Source organism: Tamandua tetradactyla, chromosome 2, assembly GCF_023851605.1.
Source record: "Tamandua tetradactyla isolate mTamTet1 chromosome 2, mTamTet1.pri, whole genome shotgun sequence".
NCBI lineage: Eukaryota > Metazoa > Chordata > Mammalia > Pilosa > Myrmecophagidae > Tamandua > Tamandua tetradactyla.
In genome coordinates, this window is record NC_135328.1 from 97,775,941 (window position 1) to 97,791,025 (window position 15,085).

Here is a 15,085-nt window from a genome sequence, read left to right on the forward strand (position 1 = left end):
TCCATAGTATAAGATATAGAGGATCGCCCATATAAATGCTTGTGGGCTGAGTGCCTCCACCTGTCCTGCCTCCCCCACATCCTATGACCCCCACATGACAGGGTGGCAACTTGCTGGCAAGCTACAGAGAAGTCCGACATATAAAGCATAGTGCCAGATATGTGGGGAAATAAAAGAAATCTAGGGAGGATAGAGTTCCCCGCTCTGCAGGAGTCTAGATGGGGAGGCAACAGCTTCACACGTATAAAAATCAGCCTACGACATTGATATCTCATCTGTGGGATCACAGAAGATGCCTCCCAGGATGTAATGCAAACTGGGAGTCTGGAGGAAATGCCCCTCCCTGGCACTGAGCACGCTCTCGTGTGTCCAAGCCCTCACACTCAGCCGCAGAGCTACCTCCCAGACCCCACAGCTCCCCAACTGTATTCACTTCTTTCCTGACATTCCTCTTCCTTTCTGATTCTCCCCTTTTGCCCAGGGACATTTCAGTGCTCCCGTTTTGGCTGCTTTCACTCTACCCCTACTTCAAGGCCATCTCAAATGCTACCTTCTTTGTGGGAGTCTCTCTCCTTTCAGCTGGTTGTTTTTCCCTCTTCTTTGATACCCGTCCCCCCTTCAACACTTAGCTGGGTCTCTTTGAAGGCTTTTGCCCCATGCTGCTTGCTCTTGGCTGTATGCTAAGTCCTTGCAGGCCAGATATGCTCTCAGTTATTCTTACACAGTGTACAACTCTTAGCACAGTCCTGGGCACACAGGTGGTACCCAACAAACGTCTGCTACATTGCAGAGCACAGGGTGGTGCAAGCACAGCTGAAAACAAACAAAGCTGCCCTATGCCAGCCAGGCTACTCTGGGAGGAGGCAAGAAACCACAGGACCCAGGTCTCATATGCCTGAAAGACCTGGAATGTAATCTTTGGGCATTATCGCCAAACGAAGTTTTACACATTATAGTTAATGTTAATTTGTTAAAAGTGAACATTCAAAATATACTGTAATAAGCCCTGAAACCCAGAGGCACCAATCTCTCCAAGAACATGAACTAGTTGCATCCCCTTACCCTATAATGTCAACACCCCTCTCCAACATGAAGAAGTTAGAAAGGTCATTGCCAAAATATCCCTGAAGACCAGGAGAAGGGACACATGAGAGGAAGGAATTGTAACAGAGAAGATAGGATTTAACAAATGACTGTGACTACTGAATCATTATATTGATATTTCTTGTTAGTCTCTAGTCTATTAGAACAGCTGGAAGGAAATATCTGAAATTGTGGAATTATAACACATACCATACTTCAAAATTTGATCTATAATTTCTTGTTAAACTGTGCTTTGAAATTTATCACTTTTCTGCATCTATGTTATGTTTCAGAATAAAAATTGTTAAAAAAAATACTGTAAGACAGAAAGTAGATTGGAGGTTGGCAGGGGCTGGGGGAAGAGGGAATGGAGAGTAACTGCTAATGGGTAAGGGGTTTCTTTTTGGGGTGATGAAAATGTTCTGGAATTGGATCATGGTGATAGTTGTATAGCCTTATAAATATACTAAAAACTACTGCATTGTACTTGTTAAAATAGTGAATTTTATGGTATGTGAATTATATCTCAATAAAAAAGTGATGACATTGAATTTTAATTTAAGAAGTTCCTGTCACTTCATTTAATATGGTTTGTCCTTCCACTTTAAAAATATTACACTTTCTTGTTGGTCAAGAGAATGAAAATATCTAGGAAGGAAAATAAATCCATCAATTATCAGGAAAGGATTTAAAAGACTGCCTCTAAGCATTCAATAAGGTTTATTTTATATAAAATACTATACCATCAACTGATGAATGGATAAACAAAACATGATATAGACATATGATGGAATATTATTCAGCCCTTAAAAAGAATAAAGTTCTGATATACATGACAAAATGGGTGAATGAATCTTGAAGACATCATGTTGAGTGAAATAAGCCAGAAATAAGAGGGCAAATATTGTATGATCTTACTAAGATTAAATAATTAGAATAAGCAAATTAACAGTCAGAAATTAGAATACCAGTTACCAGGAGCTGGGGTGAGGGTAGGGAATCAGAAGTTAATTCTTTTTTTTTTTTTTTTTTTTTTTGAGGAAAGGAAGGAAAGACAGAGAAGGAAGGAAGGATGGAAGGAAGGAAGGGAGGAAGAAAGGGAAACATCTTTAAACATTTTCTTGTTTTTTTTTATTATATTTTGTTTGTTTGTTTGTTTTTTACATGGGCTGGGGCCGGGAATCGAACCGGGGTCCTCCGGCATAGCAGGCAAGCACTCTTGCCCGCTGAGCCACCGCGGCCCGCCCCAGAAGTTAATTCTTAATTTGTGCAGAGTTTCTATTTGGGGTAATGAAAAAGTTTTGGTAATGTATAGGAGTGTTGGTAACCCAACTTTGTGAATGTAATTAACAACACTAAATTATATTTCTGAATGTGGTTAAAGAGGGAAATTTTAGGTGATACATGCATATGTTGCTAGAACAAAAATTAAAAAACCATAGGACTGTACAACATAAACAGTGAACCCTAATGTAAACTGTGGACTACAGCTAATAGTACATTATAGTAATATTCTCTCATCAACTGTAACAAAGGTACCACACTAACGCAAAATGTTAAAAAATGGGGCAGGTATGTGGGAACGCAGTATTTTGTAAATAATTTTTCTGCAAATCTACAACTTCACTAATTAAAAAAAGACTATAATCTTAACTGAGAGGATCGTATGGTGGCCCCTGACAAACTCTGGGATCTGTCCTGTAACTATTTATTGAAGAGGGCTTTGAAAACTATTGCTTTTTTCTTTCTCCGCTTTGTATATATGTTACATTATACAATTAAAAAAAAGTTAAAAAAAAGACTAATTTGAAGAACTCCATTTTAATGTTATGTTATTATTAACATTCACAAAGGATCTGGGGCGGGCCACGGTGGCTCAGCAGGCAAGAATGCTCGCCTGCCATGCCAGAGGACCCGGGCTCGGTTCCCGGTGCCTGTCCATGTAAAAAAAAAGAAAAGAATAAGGATCTGGACTGAAAGGAAGACCACATGGTCCCTGCTCCCTGAGTTTCTGAGAAATCTTGGTTCCTGAAACAAGGCCACAGCTGCTGGCCCCTGCCTCTTCCCAGCCCCCAGGCTCCTACCTGTCTGGCCAGCGATGACCATGGGCTGCACCGAGAGCTGGAAGAGCTTGTCCAGCACCAGGTGCAGGAAGAGCACAAGGGGCTCCAGGCGGGACGAGTTCAGGCAGATGATGCTGAGCTTCAGCTCGTGCTCCAGGGCGGTCTCGCTGATCTTCTGATCCAGCACGCGGATGGGGAAGGTCACCTGGGTCTCCAGGGAGTGGCAGAGAGTGAAGAATTTCTCCAGGTGGTTGTCCTGGGAAGGCAGAAGGCAGACCTCATGAGTCTTGTCCCTCCGATGCTCTTTGGTGGATTCACAAACATGATCAGATAGCTCTTTACGGGCAGACCCTCTTAATGAGACCACAAGATCTAAGACGTGGATATTTCAGACCAGGATTATGAACTTCTTTGAAGAAGCCTGTGCACAAAGTATGATCTCTCAACAATCAGTAACTGAAGAAAAAGTAATTTAGGCTCTGACATGGTCTGCAAGCAGAAGCCAGCATAGCAAGCAAACGCACCACGATGGAAGGAGTCTAAGCAGATGGGAAACTCAGACCGTGGTGTAACTGAGAAATTAGCATTTAAGGGATAATTTTGATTACTGAATCATTATACAGATATTTCTTTTTGCTTTCTGGTATATTGGAGTAGACAGAGGGGAGTACCTGAAATCTCTACATTGTAACACAGCTGCCTTGATCTCTGATAATGGTTGCATAGCCTTTAGCTTCTGCCCCTGTGATTATAAAAACTTTGTGACTGGACGGGCCACGGTGACTCAGCAGGTAAGAATGCTTGCCTGCCAAGCCCGAGGACCTGGGTTCGATTCCTGGTGCCTGCCCATGTAAAAGAAAAAAAAAAACACACACAAAAAACTTTGTGACTAATCTTCATTTCTACCCATTTATCTAGTTGTTCAATGTCAGAGTCTTATAATCACTAAAGACAACCCCTAATGCTTATTAATGAAGAGTCTTGGGTCAGCCCAGAACTAACCCACCCCAAGTCCAAAGTTACTGAGACTGGATCTAACTAAAATGGGCCCACCTGACATGAGCAGTAGCTTAGACTTTAACCTACAAGTCACCTATATGTCACTCTGCCATTTTCTTAAAATATGTAACATGTAATCAATCCGCACATAATAATTTGGATCACCTCTAATTACATCATCTGGGACCACTGTGCTCATTTTCCTAAACCCTGCCCATGTTTTTCTCTAATAAAACTCTCAGAATTATTGCAGTTCAGGGAGACAGATTTTGGGCCAATAGGCCATCTGCTCTCCTGCTACGAGCCTAGTAATAAATTCTTTCTCTCTGAAACCCTGGTGTCTCAGGAATTGGTCACTGAGTGCATTGGGCCAAAGAATCCACTGCCTTTGTCTGGTAACAGTGGCAGGAAAAGGAGGAAGTGTGGAACTAAAAAGAAAAAAGAAAGGCTGCTAAAATAGTAATTTTAGAGGGAAGTGAGATAACAGCAGGAACATGATTCAAATAAAGTTTCCCTGCAAAGTTTCTCAGCCAACAGCGCAGACATTGGGTTCCTTCATTTTGTCAAGTCTTTCTTTTTAAACAAATCAAACCTGAATAGACCTGTAAATCTCCACAAAAGCTAAAGGTTATTACTTTTTTTTTTTTTAAAGTATTTTTTTTTTTTATTTTATTATTTTTTGTTTATTTCTTACATGGGCTGGGGCCGGGAATCAAACCGGGGTCCTCCGGCATGGCAGGCAAGCACTCTTGCCCGCTGAGCCACCGCGGCCCGCCCTAAAGGTTATTACTTTTTATCCATATACAGAGATTTTCATTTATCTCTTATTGACTTTTCCCTAGGCGGTTTCTCTGCACTACCCCTACTTCAAAGCCTTTTGGGTCTGATTTTGAAGTTAACCCTGAGGTTCTTTACCTGGGTGTGAACAGAAGAAACAGCTTGCACTTCGATATTAAATACTCCCTTATGTCCTTCAGCCCACTTAATGGGAGGATTCTGTAAAGGGACTTTCTGCAGTGATGAAAACAAAATAAAATAAAAAGGCAATGAGTAATTCAATCCACTTTTCTGACAAGCAGAATGAAGCAATTTGACCATAAATGCCAGCCAGTTATACAAATATACATCATTCCCCTCCCGCCCCCCCCCAAAAACCACTAATAAAATTGGCCCTGGAACTAGGAGCCTTGGGTTCAAGTTCAATTCTGCACCAAACTAGTTATTTTTACTTTGGCTAGTCAAACCCTCTGATCCTTTTCATTTTCTCATGCAGAAAGGAGGGGCTAGAACTTAAGTGATATGTCTCTAAGCTCCCATCCAATATTGATGATCCTTGATTTTAGGAATTCAAATAAAGTAATATCCCAATAATTTCCCCATCAATCAGGAAAGTTAGGACAAAGTATTGAATAGCTTTACAAGACATGACATTTTAATGCATCTGAGTACTTGCAATTTCTTTCCCTTTTAGCCCACAGGAGGCTAGGAGTGGGGTTGCTGTATGATCCTGCATACCTGTAGTTATGCTCAGAGAAACTGAGAGTGGGACATGAATGGACAGATGCACACTGGTGTTTATGGCAGCAGTGTTTGCAATTTGCAATGGATGGAGGAGGCATAAGGGTACATCCACTGAGGAATGGAAGGGGGAACCGTGGTGTTTACCCACAATGGACTATTGAGCAGTTGCAAGAAGGAATGAAGGTGTGAGGAATGAAACTAGGTAAACCTTGAGGACAGTATGCTGAGTGAAACAAGCTAGAAATGAAAAGACAAATATTATCATGTAAAGTCTCACTAATATGGACTAAGTATAATGTGCAAACTCTGAGAATTGAATTCAAGAGCACAGGTTATCAAGTGAAGGCCTATTATAAAGGTTTCTAGACTGTAAGCTCTTACAGCAATCACATCTATTCTGGATTGTAAATTCTGAGATGCTGAGCTCTTTGTGTATAACCTGGTCATTCCCTGAACATTGGGTATTCATGTGACACCTGATTCTCAGAGCTAGAGTTTGCAGTACGAAAGTCAGCATTACCTCATATAGCAATGGTTAAAAATACTGAAAAATTGATCAGACTTCAATTAGAGATAGGAATGAACGTGATCTGAGTGGGGCTAAAGTAAATCAGACTAAAGGGTAAAGGATACAATTTACTGTGTTTTAAAACCTCATCTTCTGTGGGAGACCAAAGGAAAAGGTGTTTATTTGGTGCAAAATTTATGTTTTGGTAGCACACTATATAATTTGACTTGTATGATCAGCTTATTTGAACACCATAATCACATGAAACCTTGAATAGGGAGTGAGATCTTGTTGGTCTGTACAACATGTTGTGATGCCCTGATACATCCCAGAGTAATCTGGGCAAAGATTAAAAAGTATTTACAAAGTCTCCTTGAGGGACTGGGGAAAAAGGTAGAAACATCGAACTTCCCCACCTGGGGATGACCTGATATTCTCACAAGCACTGAGACTGCCAATTTGATGGAACGGGCTCTTGATCGTGGGGCTGGCCCCTAGGAAGCTTATTGCTGCAAAGGATAAGCTAAGCGTACTGATAATTATGCCTAAGAGTCACCTCCAGAGAACCTCTTTCGTTGCTCAGATGTAGCCTCTGTACCACTAAGCCAATTCTGCAGGTGAATCTACTGCCCTCCTCGCTAGGTGGGGCATGACTCCCGGGCAAGAGCCTGGCCCCGGCAACATGGGAGCGAGAAAGACTCCCTGATGAAAAGGGGGAAGGAAAGAAAAACAAAAAAAAAGTTTCAGTGGCTGAGAGATTTCAAATAGAGTCAAGAGGTCATTCTGAAGGTTATTCTTATGCAATATATAGATATCCCTTTTTAGTTTTTGGTGTATTGGAATAACTAGAAGGAAATACCTGAAACTGTCTGCAATCCAATAGCCTTGATTCTTTAAGATGACTGAATAACTATAAAGCTTTTATGGTCTATTCATGTGATTGCGAAAACCTGCTGACACTCCCCTTAACCAGTGTAAGGACAGATGAGTAGGAAAAAAAATACAAAAAATGAACAATAAGAGGGGTGGGGAAATGGAAATTTTGAGTGTTCTTTTTACTTCTATTTTCTTAAAAAAAATGAACAGAGCTCCTATTTGGAACGATGGAAATATTTTGGTAATGGATGGTGTCGTGATGGTAGCACGACACTGTGAACATAACTAACAGTACTGAACAATATATCTGAATGTGATTAAAAGGGGAAATATTATATTGTATATATGGTAATAGGATCAAAAACTTAAAAAAAAACTATGAAAATGCACTATACAAACAGTGAACCCTAAGTTAAACAGGGACTATAGTTACAGTACAATTATAAAAATGTGCTTTCACCAATTGTAACAAATGTACCACATCAATGCAAGGTGTTAATAATAGGGGGGCATATGGGAATCCTGTATTTTATGCATCATTTTTCTGTAAACCCACAATTTCTCTAAAAAAAAGCTTAAAAACAAACAAACCATACCAAATGAAACCAAACTAACAAACAAAAAGGAGTCATAGAGCAAAAGCAGTTCACATATGCTCGCACAGCTAGAGAGGGCAGAATCTGGATTTTAGATCGAGATTTTTGTCTGGCTTCCAAACTCTGTTTTTCCCGGCAGCTTAGGAAGATAACTGGGAGTTCCCGGAAATTAGAAAGTGCAACTTGATGATGAAAAGGTGGTTCGAAGGGCTTCAGCAGGTGCCATGTATTCGAATCACATAAAGAGCAATCCAGGAATTTCTGTGAACATATTTGGGGATTCACGTGGGTTGATCTTCAGATGGCTTTTAGAAGTTTTGGCCTAAAGGCTGGTATGTAACTGTGGCCCACAGCACAAGATGCCTTTTTCTCCAGAGAAAAAGAGCAATAAGAGGGAAACAGAATAGCTTGGGGGATGCGGGCAGGAGGTGAAAGAGAAGGGAAGAAAAGTGACTGCGAAGTTTAAACTAATTTCAAATTCTTGGGAATTCTTTATTCTGAAAATTGCAAGGAAGACAAAAGAGATGAAGAGACACATATAGAGTAATGATTCAGTCGAACAACTATTTAACATAATGACATTAATGAGACCACTGGCTTTTTGATGATATTAAGGAACTACTGTAAGTTTTAAGGTATGGAAATGGTATTGTGATTGTTTAAAGAAAAAAAAAGAGCGTGGGGGAGCCCTTATTTTTTAAGAGACATGCTAAAACACTTATAGATGAAATGATAACAATGTCTGAGATTTGCTTTAAAATAATGCCTGACAATGTAAATCTATGCCAAGTTCAGAAGCAATGACAGCTGGTGCTTATATAGTTACTATGGAAGGTCCTCTGGGTTCCCTTTAAATGGGTGTGTTGCAGCAGGCTGCATGGACAAGAGCCAATGAAAGAAAAGGAAGGGGAAAGGCTATTGACACTGGGATATTTTGACAAATAAAAGCCCCAATATCCACCTAGGAACTGTGGCAATTAAGCCAGCAATGAAACTGATGGAGTCAGATCTGGGAAGCTATTACAAAGATACATGATGGGAGGAGTTGTTTAATCACAATTTGGCTCTTCCTTTATAATATGCTATTCTGTGATTCCTTTTGTTGTAGAGAAGACAAGGTAATGCTGCCTCATTGGCAGGTTGCATATACCAGACAGTTTGAATCACTCATATGCAAATGACTGAAGTTTGAGGACCGCCTCTTTCTCTTGTCCTATCAGAACAATGGACTCAGGAAATGCCCTGGGCTGGCATTTGACTGCTCTGGAAAAGATGCAGAACATCCTCTGTCACATTTAAGGAAATGATAACGTGGCTCTGGGAAAGTAGTCCAAGATGGTAGATGGACAGGAAACAGCTGATGGCCAGCTTGCTGGTTACCTCTGCAGAATGCATGGAGTAGTTGGGTGGCAGCTTTTCCAAGGCAACTGGGAGACAGTAAGATCCAGTTTGAAGACGTTCATTTAAGAGAATTGGCAGCCACTGAAACAGATGATGTAAAGAATAAACTGCTATTTATTATAGCATATAATTCTGGCAATTTATTTAGCTTACAACAATCAAATGCAACTAACAATGATTAGATATTGACCAGGACTCTTTGGGGCAGTAATTTCTCTCAAGTTCTTTGCATTTGAAATTCCCTGAGATTCCTGAGACGGTAATATCAATGATTCACTGCTTCCAGAGCCCAAGCAGTAGCATTTTTCTTTATAAGCAATGTTTGTGTGTCTGAACAACATCAAATGTTTATTTTACCTTTTATATTTTTTGAAGAAATAATTTTTTAATTCCTTGGGGAGGAATAGAGCCAGTTTTAGAGCCATGTATATTAAACTTTGGAATAATGGACATTGCCATACTTTTGCTATAAATCCAAATTCTTTCAATGTCTACCACCTGCTAGCTCTCCATTCCTAAAATTTGTCATTTTCTATGCCATTTCTGCTCTTAGCTATGATCCATTTTGCACATTTTGCTACTTCTAACAGGAAAAAAGCAAATGAATAGGATTTAGTTGTTTACCCCTGCAGGGACCTTGAATGTACTAACAACTGCACTATTAATTGTCAAGTTGAAAACAACTCACTGAATATCCCAGGAGACTTTCTACGGAGGCTCCTTGCTTCTGCTGACAGCTGATATGATAGAAGGTGAACAGGAGGTGGTGATTTACTGTGAGCTTCGCAGGGAGCTTAATTTTCACTTCTTCGTAAAAGTCAGGAGACCTGTTTCAAAAGCACATTAGACACAAATAACCTGGAGCATGAATCATGATTTCTCCAATTTCAAATTGTAACACCACAGGCCCTTTGCTCCTCAGGACATACCTGTTTGGTGTTTTGCTTTTGGTTTGATATTGTCCTGTTCCTATGCTGCAAGTCCTTGAGACCAAGCTTATATTATTGGATATACTTCACTCATACAAAGCTGCTCACAAACTAAAGTCTTCTGCAGGGAAAAATACCTCCCACACAATGCAAAACCCAACAACTTAGTTTGAAAAGGAGTTCAGAGTCCTGCTGTAACCTCCTTTTCCATCTGGACCCCAAGACCAAGGCTTGCCATATGGTTGGCACTCTTCAGAGGATTTTTTTTTTTGGCACGGGCAGGCACCGGGAATTGAACCCAGGTCTCCAGCATGGCAGGTGAGAACTCTGCCTGCTGAGCCACCGTGGCCCGCCCTCATCAGAGGATTTTTAAGAAACGAATGATGTAGAAAAGAAAAGGAACTTGAATTTTCTGAATTACTAAGAATTAGATATTTTACTCAGAACTTCTAGTACATGACCTCATTTAAACATCTCTTAAATGGACCAAGGTTATCAGGCCAGGATCAAACCCAAATCTGCATGACCCCCTGCAGATCTCCCATGCCACCTGTGAAATGTGAATAAAACAGTGCAGACCTTATTCTGTGAATCAATGTAATGATGCAATAATGAATGCTCCACTTCTTTTTTGGTCACCTTCTATTTTCTCACAGTGGGTAGTGGAGCAGGTGTGGAGTCGTGAATAGAAGACAAGACAGAGTGAGAAGAGATGGATTCTTGTCTTGGACTCCCTCCCATCCCTCAAAGCAAGTTAGCAAAGCTATTTGCTTATTTAACACCATAAAATTTTACTGTGTCATGTTAGAATAGAAAGCTTTAGAAAAGTCAAAACAATATTAGGTTATTGAAGATATGTTCTTCTCCCAGTCTTAGGTAATGGCCAAAATTGTGCATCTTCAACATAGAATTGTGGAACTAGCATGAATTTCCTCCATCCTTTATCTTCTAATTATAAAAATTACTGGGGGGAATCACCCCAGAAGTCAGAGCCAGAAAATAATAAAATAATCTTGCATATGTTTGTAACCCTGAAATATACTTACTTATTATGATATGTGATGGCTGTGTACACTTCCTGCAGAAATTCAGGCCCAGTGGACTTTCCAAAGATGACCTATTCACCAAAACAGAAAGGACCACATTAACAGTTACATTTGGGTATACGGGATCCACTATCATCAGCCTGATTAGGATGTTCTGGTCTCACAGAGCTGTTATCTTACAAACCAAAAGCGATGGGTTCTACAACCAGTCTAACCACACAGATGCAGAAGAGCTGGTTATAAAACTCAGGTTACAAGGAGCAGAAATAGTGGCCAAGGGCCACAGGTTTGTAAACCAGAAACCATTGCTTTCTCCACTTTGTCTCAGCACCTAGAGGTCTACACTGCAGGGCAGTGCTCTGAGAGAGCACTGGTCCAGACTCTTCTCCCTCCAAAGACACAGACCTGGTCCCTTGGGAGAGAACCCGTGATCAGAATCTGCACTAGCCTATCCACATTTTTACCTAGAAACAGATACCTCCTCTGAAATGAGGCGGCCTAAAGGCACATGATCTGACAAGCAGACTCACTTCTGGGCAAAGAAGTAGAAGAGCCATTTCCTCACGATGAAGTAATCACCACGCCAGGTGACAGAGGTGCTGAGTGGAACACGGGCGGGAATTTAGCGTCATACCAGCCCTTGGGCTTGGTACCACTGTGCAGCCAGGATCTGCACAACCCTACCAGGCAGCCGGGGGCCGGAGCAGGAAGCACTAGAGGTGTCTTCTTTTAGGCTTTCTATTTTTCTCTAAGCACAAAGGATCCACCCCTCACCCCACTGGGGCAAGATGGACATTCCTATTTTCCCTTGCACTGGGAAGGCAGGTGGGACATTGAGAGGATGGGGTGGAGCGGAAGCAGTAGATATTTGAAGAATGAGAGCAGTGGAAAAAATTATCTCAGTAAAAGATATATTAACTGAATTCCATGACATAAAGAAAACAGTGAGAGTTAAATACACAACTCACTTAGTGGCAGATGGCTAAAAAGTCTGGAATTTTGGGTTCCTTAGAGATTACTGCATTATGTATTTATTATTTAATTTGACTTTTGCCTCAAGAGGATGGTCCATTCCTAAAAGGCGTTGAGGGTGTGTGTGTTTACTTCGACTAGACAGCACTTTCTGTTTATCCCTAGATGTGGTCCAGGAATTGCATATATGTGCGCCGTACTGCACATCCGGGAGAAGTCCAGCAAACAAGACTGGCACGTTTAGTCCATCTCTCTGCTATTATATATAAACTATTATGGTGGTATGGTCCTAATGTGATACTTTTCTATCCTCTAAAACCATCTGCATTTCTACTATAAAATAAGTTAGGAAAGGGACTTACAATGTAGATGGACTCTATTTCCCCACTGGTGTCCTGTAACAACATTGGACTAGCCAGAAAGTCCTGTGAACAGTCTGAGTAGTGTCAGCCTGGAATGCACATGCTCTGTACATGGATGAGCTCTGGATGGTGGCTGCAACAATTTACTACAGAGTTCAGCCCACCCTGGTTTGAGCCAAACATTTATTTCCCTCTTTACCGGCATAGCGTTGCTAGCATCCTCTCCACACATAAACTGGATCTTTATTGTAATGTTCCGGGCAGATGCTAATTTGTTAGCAAAGTTCAGCCTCTGGGGGTAGACATAGAGAAGGTTTCTGGAAAAAGAAAAGATAAAGAACCAATGAACAAGGTCTAGTGTTTATTTAACCAAGTTTTTCGATGAATGCTGAGGTCTATACTGGCGGAGCGATGATTTTGAATGGGTTTTTCCTTTCAGAAGTGAATTCTTTTTCAGAGGAGTGAGTGAGTTACTGTTGTTTCTTCCCCTTCAGCAACTGTCATGTGATAATAACCAGCTGTGTTCTGTTTTGCTACATACAAAGATGTGTCTGCTGCAGTTGAGGAAGTCTTATTGCCTTGGAATATGGAAATCTACCTAGAGTAATTCCACCTCTGATAGATATATACGAAAGCAAAACAGGATTTAGCTCATTTTAGACAAAATTCACAGTACAGGTAAAGTCTAATTTCATTTCTTCTCTTTCTTTTTTCCTCTCTAATTTTTATATAGTAGTTTCAATTACCCACAGGCAAGGCTTTCTGTATTAGTTTAACTTTCTTTTCTTATCTAAGATAAGAGTTTAAACCACCAAGTCCTGTTGAACTATATAACAATAATAAACAGCAATAAGAATAATGCATCTGTTTATTCAACAGCAATAAGCCAGGTACTGGGCTAAGAATAATTTTGCATATTTTTTTCTTTCTATTTGCGTCATTACCAGCATCTTCCACTAGAATGTAAGCTCCATGTGGGCAGGAAGTTTTGTCTGTTTTATTCACTGATGTCCCAGTAGCTAGAATAGTGCCTGGGACACAGTAGGTGCTAAATAAACCTTTGTTGACTAAAGGAATGAATATGTATATTTTTTTTTTTTTTTTAAGAAAGGGAAACATTTTCTTATTTTATTATATTTTGTTTTTATTTGTTTGTTTTTTACATGGGCTGGGACCGGGAATCGAACCGGGGTCCTCCGGCATGGCAGGCAAGCACTCTTGCCCGCTGAGCCACCGCGGCCCGCCCCGAGGAATGAATATGTATATTTTTGATGAAGCATAATCCTCATTTAAATAGAATGGTAATGATACTTACATTTATAAATTACTTATCCTGTGTCAGGAAATGTTCCAGATACTTTGTATTTATTACTTCATCTAATTATCCTATAGGTAGGTACTATTATCATCATCATCCCCATCTCACAAATGAGGGAAAAATGAGAGTCAGAGATGCTAAATTAATTGTCCCGTATCATATGGTTAGGAAAGGGCAGGGTGGGGAATTGAAGCCTGGCAGTCTGGCTCCAGAGGCAGGCTCTTAACCAACACTGTGCTATATTCCCACAGATGTGATTCCCACTCTGATTGTTAAACATGGCCTTTTCATCCTGTATTATTATTATTATTATTTGCATGGGCAGGCACTGGGAATCAAACCCGGGTCTCTGGCATGGCAGGCAAGAACTCTGCCACTAAGCCACGGTGGCCCACCCATACTGGGTTATTCTTGACATCTCTTAGTGACAGGTTTGCTTTAATTTTCTGGGTCTCATTAACAGTGGTGTGCCACCAGAATACCAAAGGCTGTTTCAATCAGCGAGTGTCACGCTCTTTGGGCAAATGTCTTGTTTTCCTTACTCATCCGTTATTCTCACTCTTAGGTAATGTCTTCTCCCCGGACAGACACATTCTTGCCCCGGAGCCTTCTAAGATGACAAAACAACCTTTGTGTGAACTGGACACCAGCAGTAAGCAAGAGGGAGGGCCAGGTTACTACATTTTCAGAGAATGTTGGTTCTCATAACATTTTATAAACATTTGCATATTAATGGATGCTTTGATTTTTCAACCTTTGCACTATTGACATTTTGGATTGAAAAATTCTTTGTTGTGGGCAAGGGGCTGTTCTGTGTATGTGAGGGTGTTTGGCAGCCTCCCTGGCCTCTTCCCACTAGATGCCAATAGCATGTCCTCTCCACTCAGTCGTGACAATCAAGCATGTCTTCAGACATTGCCAAATGTCCCTGGCAGGGCAAGATTGCTCCCATTTGAGAACCAATGATCTAGACAAATGTAAATTTGTGCAGTACAGGATCTGCACAACTATAACTAGCAAATGTCTCATCTTTAAGAGAAGATACAGTTAAATAAAATAATCAGAATCAGAATCATCATAATAATGATTTGAATTTGAGCCTTATTGGGTCCATATTCAAATGCAAAGATCAGTATGTTCCACTGGAAAAGGGTGAAGTCAATTGTCTGGTTTGAGGCAGAAGATGAAAATGTCAAATCTGTTTAATCAGGGAGGTCTCAGGTAGTCAGGAACTGGAAAACAGAAAGAGGGAATAAGTTGCACTGACTCTGTTCTCCCAACTCTAACCCCTTCTGTGTGACAACCACATCGATCCTGCTATATTGTGTGTGTGTGTCAGGGAGGGGTGTCTTTTTGGACTGGTGTTTGCATAAACCCAAAGACCTATGCCACTGCTCTCCCTTGCTCCTAC

At 40.7% G+C, this 15,085-nt stretch overlaps 1 protein-coding gene across 9 annotated transcripts in view; it reads right to left on the reverse strand.

Annotated features, from left to right (window-relative positions):
• Positions 1–15,085, reverse strand: part of DOCK8 (dedicator of cytokinesis 8) — a 243,357-nt gene that overhangs the window by 78,187 nt on the left and 150,085 nt on the right. For all 9 annotated transcript variants that reach the window (XM_077148343.1, XM_077148339.1, XM_077148335.1 and 6 more), the window contains 6 exons: positions 12,556–12,673; positions 11,023–11,093; positions 9,736–9,874; positions 9,027–9,128; positions 5,061–5,156; positions 3,168–3,402 (listed from right to left, as the gene is read on the reverse strand). In XM_077148343.1, the coding sequence (XP_077004458.1) occupies positions 3,168–3,402; positions 5,061–5,156; positions 9,027–9,128; positions 9,736–9,874; positions 11,023–11,093; positions 12,556–12,673 (761 nt within the window). The remainder of the gene's footprint in view (positions 1–3,167; positions 3,403–5,060; positions 5,157–9,026; positions 9,129–9,735; positions 9,875–11,022; positions 11,094–12,555; positions 12,674–15,085) is intronic.